At 35.0% G+C, this 12,240-nt stretch overlaps 1 protein-coding gene across 1 annotated transcript; it reads right to left on the reverse strand.

Moving 5' to 3' along the window:
• Positions 1-7,923: 7,923 nt before the first annotated feature.
• LOC149230047 (aquaporin NIP1-1-like) lies at positions 7,924-10,196 on the reverse strand. Its single transcript, XM_089375990.1, has 5 exons — positions 9,679-10,196; positions 9,209-9,433; positions 8,588-8,782; positions 8,404-8,465; positions 7,924-8,278 (listed from the first exon to the last, which is right to left on the reverse strand). Exons 1-5 carry the CDS (start codon positions 9,844-9,846, stop codon positions 8,059-8,061), a joined length of 870 nt encoding a protein of 289 aa, XP_089232116.1. The 5' UTR covers positions 9,847-10,196; the 3' UTR covers positions 7,924-8,058.
• Positions 10,197-12,240: the final 2,044 nt, after the last annotated feature.

Consider the following 12,240-nt stretch of genomic DNA (forward strand, 5'->3'; position numbering starts at 1 on the left):
TGCACTTCTAGTGAAGAGGATGCTATGGGCATCTAAGAAGGAGTGAATCAATGAGTTGGCCGCGGATAAATATGTATTTACTCTAGTTTATCCACCCCAACCCTTAAACCATTTTTTGAATTTGTCTTTACTATAACAAAATAAAGTAAAGGCGTTAAGGTAGTATATGCACTGTCTTTATATGCCACTACTTAAACTGCAACATCATTGGCTTAAGCAATTAGTGTGGTCCCTTACTAGCAGTAACTATGGAAAATTGGCCAAGACTGAGTAACCACATTAAGTGTTTCTCATAGTACTTGTTAATTTACCTTACATGAACATGACAAGCGATTGGTCAATTTGAATTAGAGAACATATGGAAGCCAGATTGGTGAAAATAAACCCTTCTCTTCTTCACTTAGATGCCACCCTGACATTTTATGGAGCTATCATCCCTTATATAATTTCTACTAATTTTTGGCCTCAAGTTGTGTGGGCACCCAGGGGCAGCTTTGGTTGGTATTGGGGTTGAAGGCTTAAGTTGATGTTCAAGATTCAAGTTTAATGCCCTTGGCGAAAGGCTTGTCTTTTGTATGGTGATCGAAAAGGTTACAGGTTGATGGCTCATGTGACTCTTGGTGGTTCGCTCGATTGGATTTAAGGGTAATCCTAATCCAACTCACCAGCAAGCCAACTAAAAAATTAATTTCACCCAGCTAGGCAAGCGAGAAAGAGCGGGTTCTTGAGGAGCCATTACTAAGAACCTTAATAAGGCAAGATATATGACGATATAAAAGGGGTTTTGGGTCAACTTCCCCAGCTTCAATTCATTCTAAAAAAAATCAACATAGACTCTACACTATAGGAACAAGAGATCCTAACTAGACTATAGAAACAAAATAAGAATAGAAACCATAAGCAGTGTAAGTGAAAGTAGGTGACTTGAAAGGCTTAGGCTTAGGCTATGGGGTATCAAAATTAAAAGAAGTGTACTTTTACTGCAACGTATAAAAACGATAACTCTTGTCTGGTTGATCAGAATGACTACAAGTAGGTGAATTCTATAGGCGCTTATCTAGGATCTTTATCATCGGCTGGTAAAACTAGCTCGACTAGCCTCGTGCTTCAAATAGCAAATAACCTAGTTCTTGACCAATCATCTTTACTCCCGCAAGTGTAGCCACTACCCACACCCCTTAGTCGCTAATGAAATCTTAGCTCGTTCTTGCCCGCAGAATTTGTGGCTACATTTTTTTTAGACCTGTACCTATAACTGATTTTGCTTCTTTAGTTCCCGCTTGTAGTCCATCTTGATTATTAATATGTTATTTTGCCTCTCGCCTTGGTGGTGGATGATTTTAAACCATGTTTTAGGTCAATCTTGATTATTAATATGTGATTTTTCCTCTCCCCTTAGTGGTGGATGATTTGAAACCATGCAAGGGGAAGCAAGCACCTTGTCAAACATGCAGCATGGATCTTATGGTATCCTAGACAAGTGGTCATGAGATGGGCCCAAAACTTTATTTAATGTTTAATTAAATTAAATAATATAAAATTATTAATTATTAATTATTTAACACTGAGCATTGATCACGACACATGTATTACATGTGGATCATGGTGTGTGCATTACATGTGTTGACACATGTATTACATCTATTAATTTGAAGGGAATATCTGGAGGAGGTTACAGAGCTTGTATCATTTTCTCCTTTTCTATGGGAGATGGAAACCTAGTCAACCTCCATGCCTCATGATGTGTTGTACCAGCACATGTGATCACAACGACCATTTTCATGAGCTCAATCATGATGCAGAACATCTATGTGGGAATGATCACGTGTGCCTTGAAAAATGCCAAGCACCTAGAATATGTGAGATTTTGATGAATCAGTTCGCCAAAAAAGGTAGTGCTAAGCGTGCAAATATTATTTCGAGTATGGAAATGTATTAGAGCTGAACGATCTACGAAAATTCCAAGCACCTAGAATATGTGAGATTTTAATGGAATCAGTTCACCAAACAAGGCAGTTCCAAGGGTGCAAAGGGTCTTTCGAGCATGCATCAAATTTGAATGATCTACAAAAGGATTGGTGTGTCCTAGTACTTCCCTTTAATAAGATCCATGAAGGACCCCATGTCCATACAACTAAGGATGATGCTATACATTATTGTTAGACAATATGTAATTCTTGTGCCTATTTTTTCCAACTTTCGATCAATCACCCTAGTTTACGTAACATAGTGCATGGTAATATGAAAAATGCTAAATTTATTTAAGAAATAGCGTAGATTTATTTTGATGACATAAAATAAGAAAGGGGAAAACAGGGCTAGTATAAACATGCAATATGCATGGTCAAAAGCAAGGCAGGGTCCACATTCATTTGGTCCCATATCTAGAAAATTGCACCAACAAGCCATGTGATGGCTCCAGGCAGGAAGCTAGGAAATATGGTCCCAACCTGGATGTACCCAATGATGAGATGACCCATGATACTTATTGGAAATATATTAGATTCAATGATCCCTACACTTAGGAAGAGCATAATGAGCTTGGCCCTTGCAACCATTATTGCAGATCAGAGGAGAAAGTTGTTGCAGCTAAGAAATTTTATACCACTGAGAAAGCATGCTTCCGTCAAAAGAATTGGATTGAGTGTCAGTTTTTCAGGCTATTTAACAAATCATAGGAATCATTCTGGCTGTGATCATTCCAAGAATGTGCCTTATCATTTCATTTTTTCATGGATAAATTAGGGTCCATGGGCAGTCTAGATATTAAGCAAACAATGTCCATGGTTTCTCCTTTGCGTGATTATAGTTCTGGTTGCATGTATGAGGTGATAATAAGGTTTTTAAGAACTCGTCTTAGGATGATTGTATCTTATGACTTGGTATCAGTGATTCTCTTCTACTAAAATACATTTTTAGCTATAGACATGAGAGAGATGAGGGAGGAAGTTGTGAATTTCCTTCTTGCCTCTTATGCAGATGGAGGAACTGCTTATTCATCTGGGTCGATTAGAAATTTTAAGTTATCACTGTAAATCTCCTGAGACCCTCTAGAACCATGGTGAGAATTTGGATCTCTAATAGGCATGGAATCACCTTTGAACCCTGAGCTTCACCAACTCAAAACAAAAATCAGTATTCTCTCTTTTTTTGCAAGAAAAAAATCACCATGCCTCTTCATTACCGAAAAGAAATTAACATTTTCATACATATGTTGTCTAATGTCCATGACATGTATTTAGCCATGTCTTAAGCCTGAACTTGCAACCATAATGTAGGGATGCAACAGGTAATTTGTACTAATATTCGCTTATAGACTCCTACTCGACATGCAGACTTATGATTTTTTCATTAGACATCTGGATTTTGGTTTTGCAAAATCTAGGCCCGACAGTTATGTTTTATTTTTGTATAATGTGGTATGGTAGCTTACTTTAATGTCTGAAGGAATATAGAACCCACGATAACGTATGAGGGTTTATATTCACTAATGTTAATTTACTGACATGAAAAGCAAGACATTTTCTTTCTACCCATGTTTAAATTGTGAAGGATGGATGGAATGGTAGAATAAACCCTTGTTTAGGAATGTCATGGCTAGTTATTGATTTTACCCTGACGCAATCTGTGAGGGATCTAACAAACAATATTTGATTTTTTATGAGAAAATTTTCAGCGTAAATCACATGATATTTCATTTGTCGACGTGTTTCAAACCAACCAATGTGGTTCATCATCAGGACAAGTTGAAGAATCAGATCCAGCATTGCATGTTAAATAGTCCCAGCAAAACCTCCAACGGCTATAATCCTAGACCAGGCAACGGGTATAATGACTAACGGCTATATATGACAGGGGGACAGTTAGACAGACCAGGGGTAGAAAAACAAGTTTATATAATAGCTAGTTAGTTATATTATTATTAAACTAAAAGTCAAAGGGACAAATAATTATCCTAGGGGTTTATATATATATATATATATATATATATATATATATATATATATATATATATATATATATATATATATAGATATAATAAATTAATTTTAAAAATTTATTAAGTGGATAGTTAGTTATAAAAAGTATTAACTAATTAATATAAATACATAATATAAATATTAGAATAAGTCAAGTGATAGAAAAATAAGATTTAAATATTCATATTTAATTAATTGTCAAATTAACCTAGAGGTATTTAAGTAATTTAATTCTTTATAGGAATTTACCTAAAGGTATTTACTATCTTATGAAAATTTTAATTTATAAATAAATAAATATTTATTTATTTATTTTATCTTTTTCTTCTTCTTCTTTTTTATATATATATAAATTTATTAAGATAATAGTTAGTATAAACAAAAATATAATGATAGACTAAGCCAAGTGCTGGAAAGAAAATAGTATAATTAATCGTTTATCTTAATTGTTAAAATTAACATATGATTAAATTGATAAAAAAAGGGACACGAACAAGCCAAAAAACGAGGGAGGGGAGGAAGGGAAGAAAACGACTAGGAAGAGAGTGTTGGGACCCAGCAACTACTAATCTTCCAGCCATCTTCTCTATTGAGATTGCTCGGCCTTTCTTCAATCTCAAGGGCTTCCCTAAATTTCCGTTGATGGAATTGGGAAACTCTAGCAAACACACTAGCCTCCTCAATACACACATGACGCTTGGTTCTTTCCGCATGTTTAGCTAAAGCAGAAGACTTGGTTCTCCTATGTTTAATGTCAGCTGCATGCTCACTAATCCTTTGATTAATGGAGTGACCAGTCTCACCAATATAGGGGGTCCCACAGGAACAAGGGATAATATATACCCCTTTCATATCCTTAGGGTCGATCGAATCCTTCACTGATCTGAGGGACCTGCGAATGGTGTTAAGGGGCCTAACGTTTGCGGGAACATTATGCTTTTTAAGAATCCTTGCAATCTTATCAGTGGTCCCCTGAACATACAGAAGATGGACACCTGGAATCCGCTCTTTCGGTTCTCTTTAAGTTAGAGAATTCTTGGCAGCTTTGAGGAAAGCTTTTTGACCCAAGAATCTACTATAACCAATCTCGACAAAGACATCAAGGGGATGGGATTTCTCCCTCTCGAAGCTCTTTTCATCAAAGATCCTTAGGGCACGAGTAGCAAGGGTATTGAGAACACCCATCTTCTGAGCCAGAAAATGGTGGGAACTAGCGTGAAGATACTGCTCCGTATGTGTTTTCTTCCGAAACACTTGGTGGGAGAGGGAACCATCACTATTCTTATAAATAATAATATCAAGGAAAGGGAGGCAACCATCCACTTCTTGTTCCTTAGTGAACTTAATGGGCGAGGATTGATTGTTGAGATGATCGAAGAAGAGATCTAACTCCTCTTGGCTATGAGACCAAATGACATTGGTGTCATCAACATACCTTTTCCAAAGCTTGGGTAGGAGGCAGGCTCAGTTTAGAGCCTTGGATTTGAAATATTCCATAAAAAGATTTGCAATGACAGGGGAAAGGGGTGAGCCCATGGCAACCCCACAAGTTTCCTCAAATAACTCCCCCTCAAAACAATATTTGCTTCTACTCTATGAATAAATAATATGGACAATCTAGGTACAAGGGGAATTTCACACAAATAATCTGGATAATAGAGTTTCAGGGGGATATCACACACACACCTCATTGACCACCTCGAAGCAACTTCATAGAACCCAAGTACAATAGTATTCTGATTACTCTTTGATTAGTGTAATGTATTTTCTATTTGCAATCAATACCTCAGTGAGTTGATGCCCATATAGTAGGGGTTTCCCCTCTCTAATGGAGACATAGATGCAGACTAATGGGATTTTCCCATTTAGTGGTAGCCTTTGGATGAATTTATTCAATCTTTTTTAGGAGGGTGATTAGTAGAGTGACTTGGGTCATTTGGAGCATAATGAATGAATTCCTATGCAGGTGAACCGATGATTAGAAATTCTAAGATGTCACTGCAAATCTCTTGAGACCCTCTAGAACCATGGTGAGAATGTGCATATCTAATAGGCATGGAATCACCTTTGAACCTTGAGCTTCACTAGCTTAAAAGAGAATGTGGATCTATGATAGGCATGGAATCACCTTTGAACCCTAAACTTGACTAGCTCAAAATAGAAATCAATATTCCCTCTCTTTTTGCAAGAAAAGAAATCACCATGGCTCTTTGTTACTGAAAATATACTACATTTTCATACATATATTTTCCAATGTCCATGCTATGCATTTAGTCACTACCTAAAAGATACTGGAAAAATAACCTTTATGGGCTCTAAAGCTTTGAATATATTTGATGTTCATTTCCATAGTTGAATATGTATGATGTTCATTTCCACAGCTTTTGTGAGAAGAATTCTAAAGCCAAAAATTTTGCACTATTATTTGAATGTCTCCCAATATTCCCCGAACGCTAGTGTAATTTTATGGGTCCTATCTTGCTCCATCAAAGAAGCTATGTACCTGAGTTTTATTAGTATCTAGATCCAAGGGAATGTCATTTTTTCTCTCTTACTTCTAGGCATCCAACAAGCTAAAGCAGTGGCCTTGATTTGTAGAACCTTGAAAAGCATTGAATGGGTAGAATAAATTTATCTTCATAGATCATGGATTTCCTTGCCATCCAAAGTCCCCATATAGACAAGCAGGGTATTTCTCTCAATTATGTCGGTTCCTTTTTTATCATCCAACACTTTAAACAATCCTCCATTGTTTTACTTGTCTATACATTCTCAACTTGGGTTAGAACCTCCACTTTAGACTTAGACCAAATGTGCTTAGCATATAGGCACTTTGCCAGTAAGTGTTTCATCGTTTCCTCACTGTCTATGTAAAGAGTACAAATTCCCAAACCCTGTCTAACTCTTTTCCATATAATTTCCCATGTTAGAGACTTTTTTTATGGCCAATTGATCATGCTTTGATGAAAAATGGCCAAGCACACTGTGTACACTCCCAGGGTTGGATTTTTTATCAGGTAACAAAATCTCCTTCTTCCCTTATTGTCCTATGGTCTTTCCCTCCCTTGTTTCCCTATGGTATTTCCCACAATAGTGTGTTTTTTCACTCTTGTTTTTGTTCCCTAGAAAATATTGCTTCATAACCTAATATATAGTGTTTATTGCATTGTTTGCAGTGCTCCTATGTGGGTAAGCCTTCACAACTTGATTTCTTCACAAAGTTTTCTTTTATTTTGCTGCTAACGTTTTTGGTTGGATGGAATTTGCTTTTATTCTACTTCTAATATTTCTTGTTTCATTATGAAAATTTTAAACTAATTTGAATTATTGATTATATAAGTAACTAGATTAAAATGTTGTATCATTAACTTCTTGCCTTTCCATTACTTCATTCATGAGCTTCAACTTTTACAACTTATTAAATCATTGAAATAAAGCTGCGAAATTTACATAAGTGTAACCTTCACACATATTTAGCCATTACACACACCTAGCTATCTCACTTGCAATCTCTAGTGCTCTTGCAACCGCTCTTATTTATGTTTATATGACAACAATCACACTAAAGATTGTAATTTTAGTATTATTGTAAAATAATGTTTGTCTTTATATGAATGGTTTCATATGTGTTATGAAGAATCAGATGCTAATAAATGACTTAAGAGATTGAAATTTTAGCATTATTGTAAAGTAATGTTTGAATGGTTTCATGTGTTATGAAAAACTAGATGCTAATAAACGACTTAAGAGATTAATTTTAAGTAAATATGAAAGATTCCTTCTGATTATTTAATTTTTTTTATTATGAGACATGATTGAAATATTCTCTTATAAAAATTAATTGTAAAACAAAACTTATATATTTAATATATAGATACATAAGTTTGCCACATATGATGCATGAACATACCAGGAAACCAAATTGTTGCCAATTTAACCGCACTCGCATAAAAGATGCTTTACATGTTACATTTGAAAGAGTTTCTATATCCAAATAATTACAACTCCTCGTCTCCATTCTCTCTCCAATTCGACTGCAGCAAGCCGCTACTGGAAATGAAAGATTCATGCGAGTTAGTTATTTTGGGTTTCTGGAGCGCAAGCTCCTCAGGAACGACCCACTCTTTTCAATTTCTCGCACGGGCTTATCAGTCAAGCGAATCATGTTATAACACAATGCACCCATTACAGCACCGATTACAGGTGCAACCATGTATATCCAAATGCTTGTATATTTGTTGCCAGCCACCGCAGAGCCTATTGTCCTTGCAGGATTCATTGAAGCTCCTGAAATTGGTCTGGACAAATAATAAATATCATGTTATCTCTGCACTTGTTAGTACTGATATGGCATTATTAATGGTGGTTCTTCCAGTAAATATTGCCAAAGCAGATAAGAATCATGAGGGCAGAGAACCAATACCCAGCTATGATTACATTCATTGCAATCGTTGTTCCAACTGCCAGTCCTGCCAATTCTCCTATCTGTTCCATTGGAAATTCGCAGTTACTGTAATAAGAAATTTAATGGCATGTGCAAGCATATCTCATCCTTATTAAATGGATATAAAAAGGTCAAGAAATCGAGGGTAGTCAGAAATAGATACCGCTTTGGTATCAGTAGAGACAGCAGAAACCACAAACATTAAGAAAAACGTGATAAGTATTTCTAGAAGGAAGGACTGCATGTCTGAGCCAGTAGGTACTGTGGCTGCTATGTGTGCCACTTCTCCAAACATCAAACGGAGGACAAATCCAGCAGATATTGATGCAAAAATCTGAGCTCCTATGTAGCCTGGAACCTGTGATTTTAATCCCATACAAAACCATATTTCATTTTTTTTTTCATTTGTTATATTTCTGAAATCTGTAATCAACATAACCATCCCGGAGTGTTAAACGTTGCAGATTTCGGGAATATGTCAAATTCAAAGGATCTGAAATCAACATAAAGATATCTAGTATTCTGAGCGTTGAACTTATGTTGATTGCAGATTTCAAAAATATGTCAAATTCATAAAATATGCAATGAACATAAAGATGTCTAGTGCTAAATTATATTATTGTTGAATTTCAAAAATACTAGGAAATACTCTGAATCTGACTATTAAAAAAAAATTGATTAATTAACATCCCTTTGACTCTCAAATATTCTAAAATCTACAATCAACATAAGTTTAACCATCTCCGTCAATATGTTAATTTGCCTAAAACAATTGTATACATACTTGAGCCCAAGGAAATCTTCGCACGAGTGCAGAGGCAAGAGTCACTGCAGGGTTGAGATGAGCTCCAGAAATATGACCTATGGCATAAATTATGATCATTACTGCCATTCCCCAAACAAGCGATACACCCAGATGAGTGATGGAATGATCGCTTTTCTGATCAATAACGACTGATCCACATCCTGAAAATATCAGGAAAAATGTCCCAATAATTTCTGCTAACACCTGCACTAAATATGTTCAAGTTAAAATATCTTGAAAGTTAACAGATTAGTGTCTATTGCGACAGTACCCACGTCTCAGAAAATGCAATTTCCCTCTTCTTATGTGTAAGAGAACAAGAATTCACCAACCCTACAATGGATCTTTCGAAGTTATTGATTGTCCATAAATTTTTGTTACAATTTAAAAAATAAAAACAACTAACCAGAAAAGATCACCATGGAAGATACACCCATTCAGAATCTTACCTTCCGAACAAACGTAAGAGATGGCATGCATGACCCATGAACAATTCGTCCAACAACATGGCTTTCAATTCTGCCCTCTTCCATGTCTTTCAAACAGACTTTTTCTTTATCAGGAACATTTTCTTGAAATCTCTCATTCATTTGGCTAGAAGTCAATTCTGTAGCCATATTCAGGCTCTGTATCAGCGGTTGAAGTTTTCTCTAAGATAACTAATTCTCTGTGAGAAAAAGATTGCTGGTCAATGCCTGATTTTCCCTACATTTTCGTCCAATATATCCTCACACAGTCCAAACCTGATCAAATTCATGACCTCCATCCTTCCAGTGGAGGCGATCCAGACAAGCTTTAATTCTCTAATCTGCCCTCCACTTGATTTCGATTCGCACCTTTATCTTCAATCAATTCTGGTGATCAAGCAGATCGGTGAATCTGAAGTACAGTATTTCTCAGCAGGATCCAAGTTCGGTGAGTGATCACTGCAACTTCTATCAAATGGCGCATTCCTTTCTCATGGAGTTACAGATTTTTCATACACCAAACCTTAACGATTTGGTTGCTTTGAACGTTTCCTTTTCTAAGAAATGAATTATTAAGCATTATAAAAATCTTCATGCATATATATAAATATATAGGAATCCTACGAGGCGTTGATCTCAAGATTATCCCAATGAATACACAGTGTTGACATTGGACTTATCCGGATTGGATGGACGCCTGCATCTTTTTCTGGTTTGTATTTTAATATTTTTTTTCATACAGGTGAGAAGACCACAACTAGCAGAGACCCTTATTTCTAGCTGCTATCAGCTATGGTAGGTTGATTTATCATTATTATAGGAAAACTACATCACTTGGAATAATCAGTTGGTGGTCTATAGGAGGCAAGCTTTCACTACTGCCAAACGTCTCTAGGTCTTGGCAGTTAGCATGTTTACTTAGCCAATCAAAAGCAGTTTTAGAACATACTCCAAGCCCAACTATATTTTAATATTTTGCAAATACTATTTCTCTCTATAAAAAAAATGATTGTGCAATTTTTAAATAAAATAACTGGTGTAATTTCTCACTAGTGTATATATATATATATATATATATATATATAGTGGCGAAGTCTATCATAACTTAGTTGTAAAATCAGTGGTGAGAATAGCCATCACTTCTGCTATTTTCAAATGTAGCTTGATTCATCACTCTTGTTCTAAGGAAACCATGCCACTTGAAATTACTAGTTGGTAGTCGGTAAGAAAAATGATTTCAAATTACTAGTTGGTAGTCTGTAAGGGGCATGCTTTCACTCATGCCATATGCCTCTAGGTTTTCTGCTATTAATTTTAGTACATACTCCAAACCCAATTTCTAATTTTATTATATAATCCTGAATTTGTTTTTTTCCCTTCTAAACTTTTTTTCTAATTTATTTTTATGTTCCAACTTCATTATCCACGTGGTTTGAAGCCAATGCCCCATCTCAATCATTAAGCCTACTAGATGCTGTCACAGAGTGTCTACTGAAAGGGCTAACGAGCCTGCTATCGGGCATTAAATGCCAGATTAGCTGCAAGCTCGATAGCCATATAAAACAGACGCGCGCGTTGCTTTCCGAACACTCCGTCCCCACCAAAAACTATATGGCTATCAAGCTTGCAGCTAAGCAAAAATTTAATGCCCAATAACAAGCTCATTAGCCCTTACCGAGTGTCTACCAATAAATTTTTAAGAAACCATATTTACAACTTTTTGACATTCTGAGATTTTTTATCAATTTCTTTCTATGTTCTAACTTCATTATCCACGTGGGAGTGTCTACACGTAGATTTTTAGACACCATATCTCTGACAGTACTTCCTAAATCTTAGAGGACAATCTTTTTATTAATAATTTCATGCCTTTTGATTTTTTGAAATTCGATTCTTTAATATATTGTACAAAACATATTATGTGTGTGTTTTGTTTTCCTTTTTTTAATTTTTTCATATTTTTATATAAATATTCGATCAGGTCAATGTTTTCATCGTTAATGAAAAATCAAGTGGGTTTATTTTAAGAATAATTTTTTTCGGTATTTTATCTTTTATATGTAATCATTGAGTGATTGGAGACTTTTACGGTTGATTATATTATTAAAGATTTTTGGAATAGCATTGTGTAATATGTGTGATCTATCCAACGTTTTCGATGATGACTCCATCTATCATCAAGACCAAAGAAAGCCTTGTAATAGATAAAGTCACCATTCCAAATGTTGGATAGATCACATATATTACACACTGATATTCCGAAAATCTCTAACTACATAACTATTATTATATTGTTTATTGATTAATCATTTTATTTTATATAATTATTATTATATTTTTTATTGATTAATGGATAAAGTCATCTCTAACTACATAACTATTATTATATTGTTTATTGATTAATCATTTTATTTTATATAATTATTATTATATTTTTTTATTGATTAATGGATAAAGTCATCATTCGAAATGTTGGATGGATCACACATATTATCTCTAACTATATAACTATTATTATATCGGTTAATCAATTTATTTTATATA

This window comes from Pinus tabuliformis, chromosome J, assembly GCF_031772625.1.
Source record: "Pinus tabuliformis cultivar Carrire ecotype Pingquan chromosome J, CPIR1, whole genome shotgun sequence".
NCBI lineage: Eukaryota > Viridiplantae > Streptophyta > Pinopsida > Pinales > Pinaceae > Pinus > Pinus tabuliformis.

What these genes read in the sequence shown, in the direction of transcription:
- LOC149230047 (XM_089375990.1), bottom strand. Translation starts at nt 9,846, where the DNA reads ATGGCTACAGAATTGACTTCTAGCCAAATGAATGAGAGATTTCAAGAA. An exon ending in TCTCTACTGATACCAAAGCG is followed by an intron (nt 8,466 to 8,587) that starts GTATCTATTTCT and finishes CCAATGGAACAG; the next exon opens with ATAGGAGAATTGGCAGGACT. An exon ending in ATGAATGTAATCATAGCTGG is followed by an intron (nt 8,279 to 8,403) that starts GTATTGGTTCTC and finishes TTATTTGTCCAG; the next exon opens with ACCAATTTCAGGAGCTTCAA.